This window comes from Ascaphus truei, chromosome 8, assembly GCF_040206685.1.
Source record: "Ascaphus truei isolate aAscTru1 chromosome 8, aAscTru1.hap1, whole genome shotgun sequence".
Lineage (NCBI taxonomy): Eukaryota > Metazoa > Chordata > Amphibia > Anura > Ascaphidae > Ascaphus > Ascaphus truei.
This window is the reverse complement of record NC_134490.1, coordinates 38,124,883-38,139,199: the sequence shown is the minus strand read 5'-3', so window position 1 is coordinate 38,139,199 and position 14,317 is coordinate 38,124,883. Positions and strand designations below refer to the sequence as shown.

The following is a 14,317-nucleotide window of genomic DNA, read 5'->3' as shown; positions in this document are numbered from 1 at the left end:
GCCAGCCTACCCTCACATACAGACAGCTACCCAATGGCTTATACACAGCACAGAAACAGTGCAGGGAGTACCAGTCTCACCCTCAGACTGCTACATAACATGTATACACAGCGTGCGGGCAGTGCCAGCCTCCCCCTCTCCTCTTGGTGCCGAACATGTTTGTAGATGCTCTTACATGCTAACGTCTCGGTTCTTGCGGTATACCCAACAGACTTTTCTGATCTGGAGCTCTGGTTGCTGTGGGTCTCCGGCCTGGAGGAGGTGCTGTGGTTTTTCGGCTTTGCCAGCTGCATGGTGCGAGGGGTGGCACATGCCAGCTTAGCTCCTTCTGTGACCTGGTATAAGTTTGGATGTATAAAGATACATGTGTTAAAGCTGCAGTGTCACTTTTATTATTAGAGGACAATAAGTACTAAATGTAGCGGGGCTGTTAAGCAGGTTGGGGCAGCAATGGAGATTTGGAGAGGGAAGAGTGAGAATTAGGCTGCGTCCACTGTGCCGCTGAGCACGCTCATGCTTGAGAGCGGTGACGTCACCAACTCTCCAAACATGAGCGCAGGGTGTCCTGCATAATTTTGCAAGGGCCAGCGTGTTGTCCCTGTGACAATGGCGTGTGATGCACTTACGGTGCTGTACACGGAGCGATCTTCCTTCCACTCCCTGCTCAAGCCCCTTGCCTGCGCCAGCTGCTCCATACGGGGGGAGAGCACGGCCAGCAGGGCGGGAGCGCTGACTGGCCACATGGCAGAGGTTCTGTAAACAGAATATGTCAGCAGCACGTTAGTAACACGGGTTGCGTGACCTGCAGCACGCACACTATTTCAGGGCTACTCACCCCCCCCCCCCCTTCCCCTTACAGCCGTTTCACTGGATCTCCATCTAGCCCTAAACTCTGCTGTTCCATTACTGATCTCATCACGTAGTAACCCTGCCCCTTCCTGCAAAGCAACCAATCAAACAGCACGGTTTGGAGCCCTTCTGTGGAGTTTCACTAATGCCCCTAATGCTGGGGTCCTGTCAACCCCAATTTCATACCTGTCAACTAACTCAGGTCATATTGAATAATGATCAGTTTTTTCTTCAAGCCTTACTTTATGATACGAGAGTTGCTAATAGACCAACAGATGGGAAAACAAATCCAGGACTGGATCATTATCACACTGTGATCTGGGGTTACTGGGCAGAGGTGCAGTTGTGCACACAGCTCACGTGTTTTGGGATCGTCCCATGACATGAGGGCAGAGATGTTGAAGTTTTGGGTGGTGGTAATTGTACCTGTCTTGCTTGTGTTTGGTGCTCACTGATTTCGGCTTCGCCAGCTTCTCTTGTCTTGGACTTAGACCTGGAAAACCGAAATCAAAATAAGAATGTGAGTATATTGCAGCCAGATCTGAGGTGGAAAAGGTGGTCATTGAAAAGATCTTAGCCACATTGTTTAATAGGATTAGAATTTATTGGAATTAAACACAGTACAACTACTATCATTAAGGAAATTAGTATCACTTAGCACCGTCATACTCCCACCACTACACAGACGACATCCCAAAATGTTAAGTACCGTCAAGTTAGGCACAGCCTTTAACCTATTCAGTTGTGTGAACAAATACAGCAACCAAGGGGTTCACTTTAATTTAAACAAAAATACATATTTTACCCCTGCCTCCTGTGGGTGTAACCTGGGTCATCATGGTATCTAAATAAATGGACCAATAAAACAACGAAAAGGAACATGTTTATAGGTGAAGTGACTGGTAACAATGTACGGATATACCCCAGATCTGCCAGGAGAAGCGTCAAAGGGACCTTATAAAAATTCCAGAGGTCCTCTCTGGCTCGTTGATGAAGGTGACAGAAAGGACCATTCATATTCTTACAGATTTACAAAATGTATGATCATTGCTGTCTGGTGCAAGCCACAATAAAATAAGATGTCCATTTGTGATGACGAGCAGATATAACAGGTTGTATTGATAGTACATATGCAAGAGTGTGTATGTTGCATACAGTATCTCAGATTTGTCAACACAGATTTCCCGGGGCCCAGGACAAAGTTATGACCAGGGACACCCCGCTGCCCTCCCCATGTTGGCGGTCTTGCAAGCCCCCTCATTTCACACCTCACGAGCCCCCTCTATTTCCCCCCCCCCATTTCCCATGTATTTCACTCCCCTCCGCCTCACTCCCTCTCTTCCTCACCGCCCTCTTTCCTCTCACCCCCTCTATCAATTATCCAACTCTCACTCAATAAATACCTTCCCCCCCGCATATATTTCTCTCCCCTCCATCTCACTCTTACTCTCTCTTTTCCTTACTCACTCTATCCTGAAGCTAGGGTCACGTGTTGAGGTATGAATAGCTTCAGTTAGCTTTAACTCATGTCTTCCCTCTTCCAAAGCATGACAAGTCCTTAATGTCTTTCTTAACTTTATTGCAGAAGTAGAAAACAACAGGAACTTGTAGGTGTAGTGTAGGCAGAGAGTGCTTCTATATGTGGGATGCTTCTATGAGGTTAGACTATGGTAAGTGAGAAAGGCCTTACCAGGGGTGGATGCAGACAGGTCTGTACTCACTGTGATCTTAGGTGGAAAAGGAAGTGAGGGGCAAGGGTCACACTAAAAGTGAAGTGAGACTGCACTAACTGTCAGCAAGGACAGGGGGGAATGGGAAAGCCCATTAACTGGAGGACTGGAGATGTTGCCAGAGCAACCAGGGGTGTGACAGACTGGAAGGAAAAAGAGATACATAAAGTATCCATTCCCTCTGCACTGGGAGTAAACTGCAAGGAAAGTAACATCCAAGTACAGCTATGAGGCAGAACTGCCAAGGGAAGGAGGGCTGAAACAGAGAAGGCAGACATGGGTATTTCTGTTCCATGACACACTCTCTCACTTTTCCCCCCTCCCATTACCCCAATGTCACTCATTCCCTCCCCCGACACACAATCCCCACCCCCAAATACATATTTAAAAAAAACACCCCCCAAATACATATAAACTCACCCACCCCTCCAAATACATATAAACCCCCAACCCCCCAAATACATATAAACTCACCCACCCCTCCAAATACATGTAGCCAGGTTACCTTTTTCTCCCCTCGATCCCCCAGGGAGCCTCCGTGGCCACGGACGCTGTCGGGTACTGCCAAAGGCAAGCGGCAGACCCGACGGCCATTCAGGAGGGTGGGGGCCGCGGAGGGAGCTCGCCGGAGTGCAGGAGATCTCCGGCGGCTCTTGCACAGGGCGCCGCCATGTTGCGCCGGTTCGCGCATGCGCAGAGAGTCCCCGGCGGCCCGAGATAGTCGCGCATGCGCAGAAGATCGCGTGAGGGCAGGGAAAGCGCAGGAGAGTCGCGCGAGAGTAGGGATAGCTCAGGAGAGGTTGTGGCGGCCATTAGGGCTTAGTGTAGGCAGAGGGAAGGCGCGCACGCGGTCCCTATGTGCTTCTAGGCTCCATGGGACTACAACTCCCATGGGGCATAGCGAGACCAGCACCAGGTGCCTGATAGGAGCCAATAGGGCTGTAGGACTGCCCTGGACAGGAATGGATACATTTGGCGGGCTGGAGCTACGTGTCAGTCAGGAAGAAGTCAGAGGAAGGAGCAGACAAGGGAAGGAGGTAGGGTACAGGAGAGAGGGACTCCCCTGTATTAGGCCAGCACCCCCCTTGGTCCAAGATAGCTCAGCTCCCCAGTAAGGTGAGTGTTGCCAGGGGCAGTCCTCAGGTTAGGGACCCTGCCACTTACATTAGTGGGAGCTGGAAAAGGAAGGTGGCAGTTAGTTGGAGCAGCGGAGCTGAAGGGGAAGGAAGGGTGCGGGGAGTGAGTGCAGCTCCTGCATCCAGATAGGTACCCACACTCCAGGTAGGGCCCAACTCCCCACCAGGTTAGTGGGTAACTTATAAGGGACGGCCCTAGATAGGGAGGTCACCCTTAGGTGTGTAAGGTGCAGGTTTTGCAGTGCCACAGCGGGTGATGCTGTGCGCATTGGCAAATAGGACTGTGTGTGTGTTGTCACTGCATGTACTGGGCACAGTGTGTGCAGCGTATGTGGGAGTCTGCAGGCTGACTGTGAGAGCTGTGTGTCTGCTGCAGGCTGGTTGTACTAGCGAGTTAGGAGCTAGTGGTTAGTGAGGTTTATGGACTTGGGGTAGTAGGGGAAGGGGGGTAGGTTATTAACCCCGCAGGCCCTATGAGTTTCCCCAAGTCACCTCAGGTTGCGGTACATCAGGGACAGGCCCTAGGTTAGGGTTCCTGTCACGCTACTGCCCGTTAGAGAGATAGGGATTCAGCGGCGGCTGCTGTTCCCGTGATTCGGTTGCTGTTGCCGTGGGCGGTGGCTGTTCCCGTGAAGCGGTTGGACCCACGTTGGGGTTCTGGAGAATATCACCTGGATAGGATCAGACGGATGCATCGCACGTCTGACCCTTTGAGAAGATTGTTGCAGGCCCGAGCACCGGAGTGCTCGGCAGGTAACTTTGAATCCTATGTGCACCAACAGGCCTAGTAGTTCTTAGTGACTGCGCAGTCACCCACGACCTCCGTAGGAGTACGGGACATTGGGTGGGGACTACCGGACACTGGGAGGGAACACCAGACATTGGGCAGAAGGTGATACGGTTATAGCATAAGGTTATGATGTTGTGTAATGTCTTATATGTGTGTTAGTAAAGTGTTTGTTCATTCAGTAAACCTGTTATCCATAATACTGGTGTATGTGGTTTCTGAGTGGGTTCCTATGTTAGGGTCATTCTACACTTCCATAGAATCCTACATAGGTGGAGGCGCTGAAACAAGAAACGTTCCAGAGGATTCACCCCAGGCTCTCACTAGCGGAGGCTCAGACTTCCTGTGAGCCTGCAGGTATACACACCACACCGGTAACACCGCATGTTCTACTCACCCACACTATATATGCGATTGGGTGGGGTGGAATACCGTTACATACATATAAACCCCCACCCTCCCAAATACATATAAATTCCCCCACCCCTCCAAATACGTGTAGCCATGTATAAAAATGGTATACAGCTCTTTCTCATGCTGGCAAGAAAGCCTGGTAAGTATGCAGGATTGCCAGCAACAATCATGGAGGTTTGCCCTCACAACCTGGTGAGGTGTCATATGTACACAAAGGGAGTGGTAACATGCTCTGTGTCCACTGTTATAGTGACACCAGAGGTGTGGCTGTTTTCTGAGTCTATATAAGACACAGAACTGCCTAAAGTTAGTGTGTTAATCAGGGGTTCAGTCTGTGTTCTGGCTGTGTTCAGGAGAGTCATGTGGAGGTCTGCAACAGTGTTGCAGTGTCTGATGCAAGAGCTGTGAGTCTGTGCAGCTCAAGTGGCAGAGAGAGACAAGCTGGTGAATCTCCCTTCGGGGAGAGGTGGAGAGCCACTCTATTGAGAGAGAAGGAACCTTCCCAATGGAGTGCAGCAAAGAGATGAGTGGCTAGTACGACCGCTATGAGGGGCAGTCTGCCTGGAAAGATGTTAATAAAGATGCCCTTGTTCAACACAACCCTTCTGCGTGAGTGTGGAGTCATTCTACAGAAGTAGGTACCACAGAGGAGGTCCCCATCAGATACATCCCCCTGCGGCCGCAGAGATCCTGATGGGGTGGAGGCGCTGCATCGTATGTGAGTAAGACTCAGATCACACTACCTCAGATGCCTGTCGTGCTGATATCCCCATACCAACCAAGCGGGAGACTCAGGAGTCCTTTAAGCCAGCAGGTGCACCACACAATACATATCCATGTAATGGGGCTAGTAGACCACAGGGGCCAATGTGAGATTGAGTGGGGGCCCGTAAAACCGTTACATTTATGGAGGCGCTGCTGAGATACCTATCAACAGGACAGGCTTTTGCTAGGCACACTAGGAAACAGGGAGAGTGTATGCTGCCAGTCAGTGCTGTGGATGGAGACGGAGCCTAGGGGTAGTCAGGAGTGTGATGGATTTGTCAGCTCGCAAAGCACAACCTAGGATCCTGAGTGGAGTTAAGTGGGTCTGGAGACAGGGCTATAGCTGTTCTAGTCATCTTGAGGCAGCTAGTTGGTAGGATGCCTGAAGGAATAGCCTGTTAATGTGGTCAGGAATTCTGGAGAGGGTCTGTGCTAGGCTGGCCAACAGTAGGTAGACGCCCTAGTACTGCAGGGGAGAAGCCAGAGTAGTCTAGCCAGGACACTTACCATAGAGCACAGACTGGAGGAAGGTGGACACAGCATACACTGAGAGAGTGAGCCTAGCCTGAGGTAGTGCAACATGAGTCAGACGTACATTAGATACACGTAGGTGGTGCATCGTGGCATTCTTTATTGCATCGGAATGCAGCTGCCCCGCAGAGAGGAGCGTCATGTGCGATAAACAAAATTACAGTGTGAAGATGGCGACCGCAAGTAGAGAAGCTCCGCGCGGTGCAGAGAGTCCAAGATGGCGGACCGCGGCTGATGGAGGGAGCGCACGTGGTGTGTATGCCACGGAGACAAGGGCTGCAGAAGGAACTTTTGCCAGCATGTTGTGGAATGGCGCTAAGGCGGTGGCCGCACCGTTTTGGTCCTAGGACCTCGGGGTGTTACCCTGGAGGACAGTGTTGAGGATATAATTGTCATGTGCGGGGAAAACTGGGTATCTGCTCACCAGGCGGTGAGCTACAACCAAAAATCTACCTCAGTTGCTTATGTGAATAGCCGTTGTGACATAGTCCAAAGATGTTAGGCAGCTTTCTGCCCCATTTTAGAGCAGAAAGTGCAGGAATAGTTACAAATGATCCGTTCCACAGCTTCCCATTAACTCAGGCAGCTGGATGGAAAATCCAGACCACAGATTACAATGGCTCTAGTTCTCCCTCACCTGCTCTTCTAATCACATGCACAGGTATTTAGAGCAGAGAGGTTTTGCATTTCTCTCTCTCTCTCTCCTTGGAGCCTGGGGGCTGGGGGTGTCGCTACTCTCCTGCATCCAGTATCGAGGTTGACGGCCTCTCCACGTATGACAGTACCAGAGGATTTGCCTGGACACCACGAACAGATAAGACAAAACAAATGGTTACTGCTGTTGCTAAAAGACTGTGCTGTATCTTGTGTCCCTAAATGAGAGAGCATTGTTTTAAGCTGGGGAACCAGTTTAGTTGGCCAGCAGCTGTTAGAGAGTCTGATTCTGATGTGTAGTTAGATCCCTGAAAGGGATAGGATTTGCTTATATGATTTTGGTTTTATTTCTTGAAATAACAGTGTGGGAAATATTGTAACACTGAAATGTGTGAACTGCTGAATGAAAGTATCTGAGTACCTCTAACCTACACATGTTAAAGCTGCAGTACCTTTCTTGGATGAAAATAAAGCAGGCAGAAGCCTGAGTTAAGCAGCATAATACTTTGCATGATCCTGTTTGTTGTATAATTAACCCTAGAAGACTGTGTCGGGAAGAACCCAGACAGACGTCAGCACTACAAAAAAGGGGCGTTTGTCACACCGTGTAAACCAAGATGGCGGCTCCCGCTTCCCTGGGCCGAGTGCAGAGAATTCTGCAAATGCAAAAGTTGCAAGAAGTTGGCCAGGATTGGCGCCAAGCAAAGAACCCCACCCTGCTTGGGGGTATGGCGCGAAAGCTGTGGCTGCACCCTCCTGGACTGTAACAGGCTCCCAGCCAGTGCTGGGGCACCCAGTGAATCTGTGGGACCCTCCCCTAATATCTACCAGGGGGAGTGGTTTCCAACTTTGCCAAATGAGAGTGGAGTTGGCTAATGGAGGAGTTAACAAACCGACCCCTGCCCTTCAGTTGCGAGGAGCTGGTGAACAGGCAAGACCACTACAAAAAGTGTCCCCTGTAATCAGCGCTGCCAGTGGAAAGAAGAGAGAGATGGACATCTCAGCTCACCCCTACTCGTTGCCAGGAGGCTTCCTGGTAATCAAGGCTGGGGACAAAGAGACATTGCGGTGCCTGTGCATGCAGTGCAGGTTACCTGGCGGAGAAGCTAGCACCACGGCAAGGTGTCCCCAATGTGGCATCCAGTATCTGTGGGCCGTACAGCCCTTTGTGTCGGGGTATACCGCAGAGGCAAGCGGAGGAACAGCCAAGCTGACGGCTGAAGCCTCGCCCAAGATCAAAGAGGAGCCAGCGAATCCCGGAGAATGGGGATCGCTGTTGATGATAGCAACGGAGCCTACGGAGCCAGGGGCCTGCAACCGCGGTGAGAACCCGGAACCTCACCGTCGGTCCCCTACGGGAGTGCCACTCCCCGAGTCGGAGTCCGCATCTTCGGACGAAGAACAGCCCAGCCCGACATCGGTGGTGATGTGCCTACCGGCGAACCACTACAGCAGTGCTGTGAAAGAAACAGGCCTTACCTGCCAAGTGGCGGAGCGGAGTCTCGAGGGGCCGAGGTCGCCTGTGCGGAGACAACCGGAGAGGAGGAGTCCCACGGCCGTGGTGACTTCCAGCGCGGAAGGAGGAGAAGAGCCCATCCCGAGCCAACGGAGCGGTGAGACCTATCCTTACCCTCCACAGGTGCCGGTGGTGGCAACGGCGGAGGAAGGCCTAGCCCAGGCCAGAGCGGAGCGGAGCGGAGAGCAGAACCTTCACTTCCGGCGGCGGATGTCATTGTGGAGGAAGAGGTTCCGGTGGGGAGCCCAACCCAAGATGGAGGCAGTAAGTCCCGCGAGATCGATGACGTCACTTCCGGCGGACACAGCGGAGCCGGACGGAAGATGGCCGCGTCCTCGCGACCGCCGTGCTGCACCAGGTCGCCTGAAGAGCTGCCAGGCCCTGCAGAAGCCTGGGAACAAGGAGACGGGTGAGCCGGAATGCCAGTCCGATGGTACCGGTCAAGGTAGCAAGGAGCTGTGGGTCATTGTGCCGTATCGACCCATAGCCTTTCCCTATGCCCAACCCCGGCCCTAGCTAAAACCCCTGCCCCTGTCACCTATTCATCTGGGTCCCCGTCGAGACAAGGGTTGTCTGGGGTGTCACGCGGCAAGTCTGATGAACCGACTGGGGAGAACCTGGACTGAGGTGATTGCTTTACCTCCGATGATGGATCGGGGAGGGGAGTGTCTATGCGCAAAGTATCTTCCTGTACTAGTGATAGTAATAGCGCCATGCATGTGAGGTGTAGACCTAAGCGCTTAGGGTCTAATTCGAGGTCCACAGGGACATCCGGCATCCCTTCGGGGGGAGAACCGGAAGACAGTGAGGACACGGTGGCGGTAGCAGAGATGGCCAGAGAGAGAGAAACCCGGTGGTGGGCGCCCAAGTTCGAGGGGTATGAGGCCTGGTTGGACCGTACGCGGTTCATATTGAGGAGGGACGGTGTGGCAGGACGGCCTGTAGCCGAGGTCAGGGAACAGTCCACACGTATAGTTTCAGGATAAATAAAAACGTTCAGTGGCTTTATTTCTCCACAGTAACATAACATGCGGGTACACTGTCCCTTTAACAAAATAAATCCTGCTCCACTTTGGGAGAAAAACTGACTAATAACACAGCAGACCTATCTAGCAGGCTGACTGGCTAAACCAGAACCAAACCATAAGGGTACTTTAAGCAGTCAGTAAACAAATGAATAATCCTTACTTTAGTTGAAGTAGTCTTTGGTGAAATCCCTCTGGCTAAGGGCTCACGCAGCAGTGTGCTTCTCTCTCTCTCTCTCTCTGGCAGCTACTGCCAGTCACATGATCCTTTATCTACCTTGCTGGCTCTCAGGTGTCAGCTAAAGAGTTCTGATTTCATAACTTCCACCTGAGTTAACCCTTATGAGTGCTGGATGAAGCACTCAGACATATGTCTCCCAGGCGTAACTGATAGGAGTTGACTTCACTCTGTCACAGACGGGTTTGTGGATCACTGGTGGGCTGTAGGGGAGTTCACAGAGGAAGAGCGAGGGGAGGAGCTCCGACTGCGGTGGCACGATATACACACAGGGGTAGTTACTCCCGGGGGTCTGCTATATTTAGCGACCTAGTGGAACCAGATGAGCCACTATCGTGGGTACTGCCAGGCAGGGCAGGCAACAAAAAGCTGATCCGCACCAGTAGGGCTGAACGGGCCATTGTCACAAAGTACAAGAAGTCACATGGCCTAGAATACCCTTATGTGCCAGAACCCTTAATGCAGGAGATTGAGGATGGCAGAGATGAGTGGCTAAGTGAGACCATAGAGGAATACATAACAAGTAGGTTCGGTGGGTATGCTGGATATAAGACGGAGGAGCGGATCACACAGCTCATGAGAGTGTGGAATGTTGGGCGCAACATTTATATGCACCGGATGGAGTACAGGCCAGAAAGTGGGCCGCCTAAAGAGTACAGCATGACGGTTAAGGATATAAATGGTAGGGAGGTACAGAAGCCTGATCCTAGGCACTATTATTAGTATAGTGTCAATGTGTATTCTCCTTAGGAGCAGTGTAGTCTGCAGGTCAGCTGCACTGTGTACAGTTATGTTTACTGTGAAGTATGAACAGTGTGTAATGCATTTTTATAAGATGCTGTGTTTTTTTGTGTATGTTGCAGTGCTACCTGGAAGAAGATTCCACAAATTTAGATCCCAGCCGGGCCGTTGGGTTTCACCAGGGGGAGAATATAGCCATGTATAAAAATGGTATACAGCTCTTTCTCATGCTGGCAAGAAAGCCTGGTAAGTATGCAGGATTGCCAGCAACAATCATGGAGGTTTGCCCTCACAACCTGGTGAGGTGTCATATGTACACAAAGGGAGTGGTAACATGCTCTGTGTCCACTGTTATAGTGACACCAGAGGTGTGGCTGTTTTCTGAGTCTATATAAGACACAGAACTGCCTAAAGTTAGTGTGTTAATCAGGGGTTTAGTCTGTGTTCTGACTGTGTTCAGGAGAGTCATGTGGAGGTCTGCAACAGTGTTGCAGTGTCTGATGCAAGAGCTGTGAGTCTGTGCAGCTCAAGTGGCAGAGAGAGACAAGCTGGTGAATCTCCCTTAGGCCTCGGCCAGGCTCCCTGCTGGCGTGCTGAGGCGCAGGGAAAGCGGGTGCTTTCCCTGGCCATGCGGTTGCTTACCGCACACGCTGTTAGCGGGCCGTCAGGGGGCGGGCCGGGGAAATTTTAAATTCCCCTAAGACCTGCGCTTGCGGAAGCGCAGGTGAGCCCCTACTAAAGCCGCCCTAATTGCGGCTGTAGGGGCTCAGTGCTGAGCGGGAGCGCGCGTCAGCACGCTTCAGCAAGCAAGCGCTAAACATGGCCGAGGCCTTCGGGGAGAGGTGGAGAACTACTCTATTGAGAGAGATGGAACCTTCCCAATGGAGTGCAGCAAAGAGATGAGCGGCTAGTACGACCGCTATGAGGGGCAGTCTGCCTGGAAAGATGTTAATAAAGATGCCCTTGTTCAACACAACCCTTCTGCGTGAGTGTGGAGTCATTCTACAGAAGTAGGTACCACAGAGGAGGTCCCCATCAGATACATCCCCCTGCGGCCGCAGAGATCCTGATGGGGTGGAGGCACTGCATCGTATGTGAGTAAGACTCAGATCACACTACCTCAGATGCCTGTCGTGCTGATATCCCCATACCAACCAAGCGGGAGACTCAGGAGTCCTGTAAGCCAGCAGGTGCACCACACAATACACATCCATGTAATGGGGCTAGTAGACCACAGGGGCCAATGTGAGATTGGGTGGGGGCCCGTAAAACCGTTACATACGTATAAACCCCCACCCACCCACATACATATTTAAAAAAAAAAAAAAACACCCCCCAAATACATTTATCTACCTTGGGGATGGTCTCTGGCCGGGTCCGGTTGCCGGTCCTCTCTTGGCGCCGGGCCCGGCTCTCCCCCATCTGCAGGCCTCTCCCTCACTCTGTCCCACGCTGAGCGTCTGATGCTGGCGCGTGCCGGGGATCTGTCATACCGGTGCGCGCCCGAATCTGAGCCCAGCTTGCTTCCAGTGTATGCCGACGTTAGAGAGGCCGGGCGCGCGCCAGCATCAGACACTCAGCATGGGACAGAGTGAAGGAGGCCCTAAGCTGGGGGACAGCCGGGCCCGATGGCAATGGGAGGACCTGCAGCCAGGCCCGACCAGAGGTTGGGCCCAACTGCTCTACCCAGCCGGCGGGCCCCCTGCAGCCACTGGGCCTGGGGTACCTGCCCCGGCTCTCCCCTCGTCGGCGGTCCTGGCGAGTCAGCTGGATGTTATTACCCCCTTTCACATACACAAGTCACGTGCACACAGGTAGTGGCATTCATGACAAGTAAACTTATTTTTTTTTTATTGTTTTCAAAGCATGTTGAAGTTACAGTGTAAATATACTGAAAGGAAAAAAAACATAGTTATGTCATTAATGGTTCAGGAAGATCCAGACTTGGAGATCAGTGTAATGTCACTTAACTTTCTGATCTGGCCTGGAGTTCGGAGGCTATAGTGTTACTAAATGATCTAGCAGCACAGACACTTCTAACACTGGTGATACATCACTGCTAAAGAAACTCAGTCTGAAATGTTATATTAAAATCGCACTCCCCCCCCCTTTCGCAGGGCTGGTGTTAGGCTTTGCGGGGACTAAGGCGGCATGTTGACAGCGCGGCCCACCCTGTAAAATAAAAAAAGGGGGGCTTACCTTGACGAGCAGCCCTCCTCCAGCAGTGTCGCAGCATTATGACGCCGCGTCACCATGTCATGGTGCCATGGCAACGCGACCCTGCAGGAGGCTGCACGCTAAAGAGAAGGTAAGAGCGCACATGAACACACGCACACTCCCAGGGCCGCAGACCGATTTCCCGGGGCTCAGGACTAGTGTTATGATGGGCCCCCCTGTCGGCAGTGTTGTGAGCCCCCCTATTTCACACTTGTGAGCCCCCTCTATTTTCCTCCCTCTTCCCATGTCTCACCTCTCACTCCCCCTCCCCTCCATAAATGACCCCACTCTAACTCAATCCCTGCCTCCGCCTCACATGTATTTCTCTCCCCTGCGTCTCACTCTTACTCCCTCTTTTCTTCACTCACCCCCTCTCTCCTCTCACTCCCCTTCCCTCCGTCAATTACCCCACTCTTGCTCAATCCCCCTCCTCACACTCATTCCCTCCCCCTCACACAATCCCCCCCACAAAATATAAACCAAAAAACTGCACCCCAATACAAAAATCTTACCACCCCCAAATACATACAAAAGAAATCCCCCCCAAATATATACAAATCCCCACCCCAAATATATACAACCCCCTAAATACATACAAAAAAACCACCTCCCAATACATATTAAAAAACAATAAATATAAAAAAACAAATACATATAAAAAAACAAATACAGTACATATAAAAAAAATCAATACATATAAAAAAACACCCCCCAATATATATATATCCCCCCCAAACATATCACCACCCCAATACATGTACATAACCCGAATACATATAAAAAAAACAAATACATATAAAAAAACAAAACAAATACATATGTAGCCTGGAGCTCCCGTGGCTCGTGGAGACCCCCCTCCCTTGGAGCAGCGTGGTCGCGGGTGCCGCCGGAGCCAGCGACGGACCCGACGGCTGTTTCCAAGGGTGGGGGCCGGAGCAGGGAGCAGCGCGTCTCCTCCGGTATGCAGCTGGTTGCCGGGGACGCGATCGGACCTTTGCTAAGGCCAGGGTCGCTTCGCTAGGGTCCCGGCGGCTAGCGAAGCAGGGCGTCGCCATTGTCCGTGCGGTTGCGCATGCGCAGGAACTAAATTGAGCGGGAGGCCACGAGGTAGGTCGCGCATGCGCAGTACAGGATTGCCAACCCCCAGGGTGCATAGGGGCAGAGCCACATGACACAAGGGAGCCAATAGGGCTGGAGAATGACTTGGCAGAAGGAAAAGGATACATTTCGCGGGCTTGGACCACGCCAGTCAGTCAGACCCAGGAGCAGCCAAGGGAAGGAGGTAGGGTGCAGGAGTCAGTGACTCCCTGCACTAGGCCAGCAGCCCCCAAGGCTCAAGTTAGCTCTGAGTCGCCCAGTGGAGTGAGTGTTGCCAGGGACAGCCCTCAGGTTAGGGACCCTGTCACTTACAGCAGTTGGAGCTGGGAACAGAAAGGGAAGGAAGGGGGCAGGGAGCGAGTGAAGCTTCTGCACCGCGGTAGGTCCCCCACATCCCAGGTAGGCCCCAATTCACCAAGAGGCTAGTGGGGTAATTGATAAGGGACGGCCCAAGATAGGGACGCTGCCCTTAGTGTTAGTGTGCTGTCTTGTCAGGGTCACGGCTGTCAGTGCCGTGAGGTCTGACAGGCAGGCACAGTGTTGCGCAGCACGTTGGCTGCAAGCATCCAGTGGGTCACAGCTTGTTGCTGCAGGCGCTGGGACCAGTTAGTTAATA

The 14,317-nt window shown here is 52.1% G+C and overlaps 1 protein-coding gene across 2 annotated transcripts in view; it reads right to left on the bottom strand.

Annotated features, from left to right (window-relative positions):
* The window catches only part of SPMAP2 (sperm microtubule associated protein 2), a 44,796-nt gene that overhangs the window by 4,571 nt on the left and 25,908 nt on the right, over positions 1 to 14,317 (bottom strand). For both annotated transcript variants that reach the window (XM_075611520.1, XM_075611521.1), the window contains 3 exons: positions 1,276 to 1,342; positions 627 to 753; positions 176 to 335 (listed from right to left, as the gene is read on the bottom strand). In XM_075611520.1, coding sequence (XP_075467635.1) covers positions 176 to 335; positions 627 to 753; positions 1,276 to 1,342 — 354 coding nt within the window. The remainder of the gene's footprint in view (positions 1 to 175; positions 336 to 626; positions 754 to 1,275; positions 1,343 to 14,317) is intronic.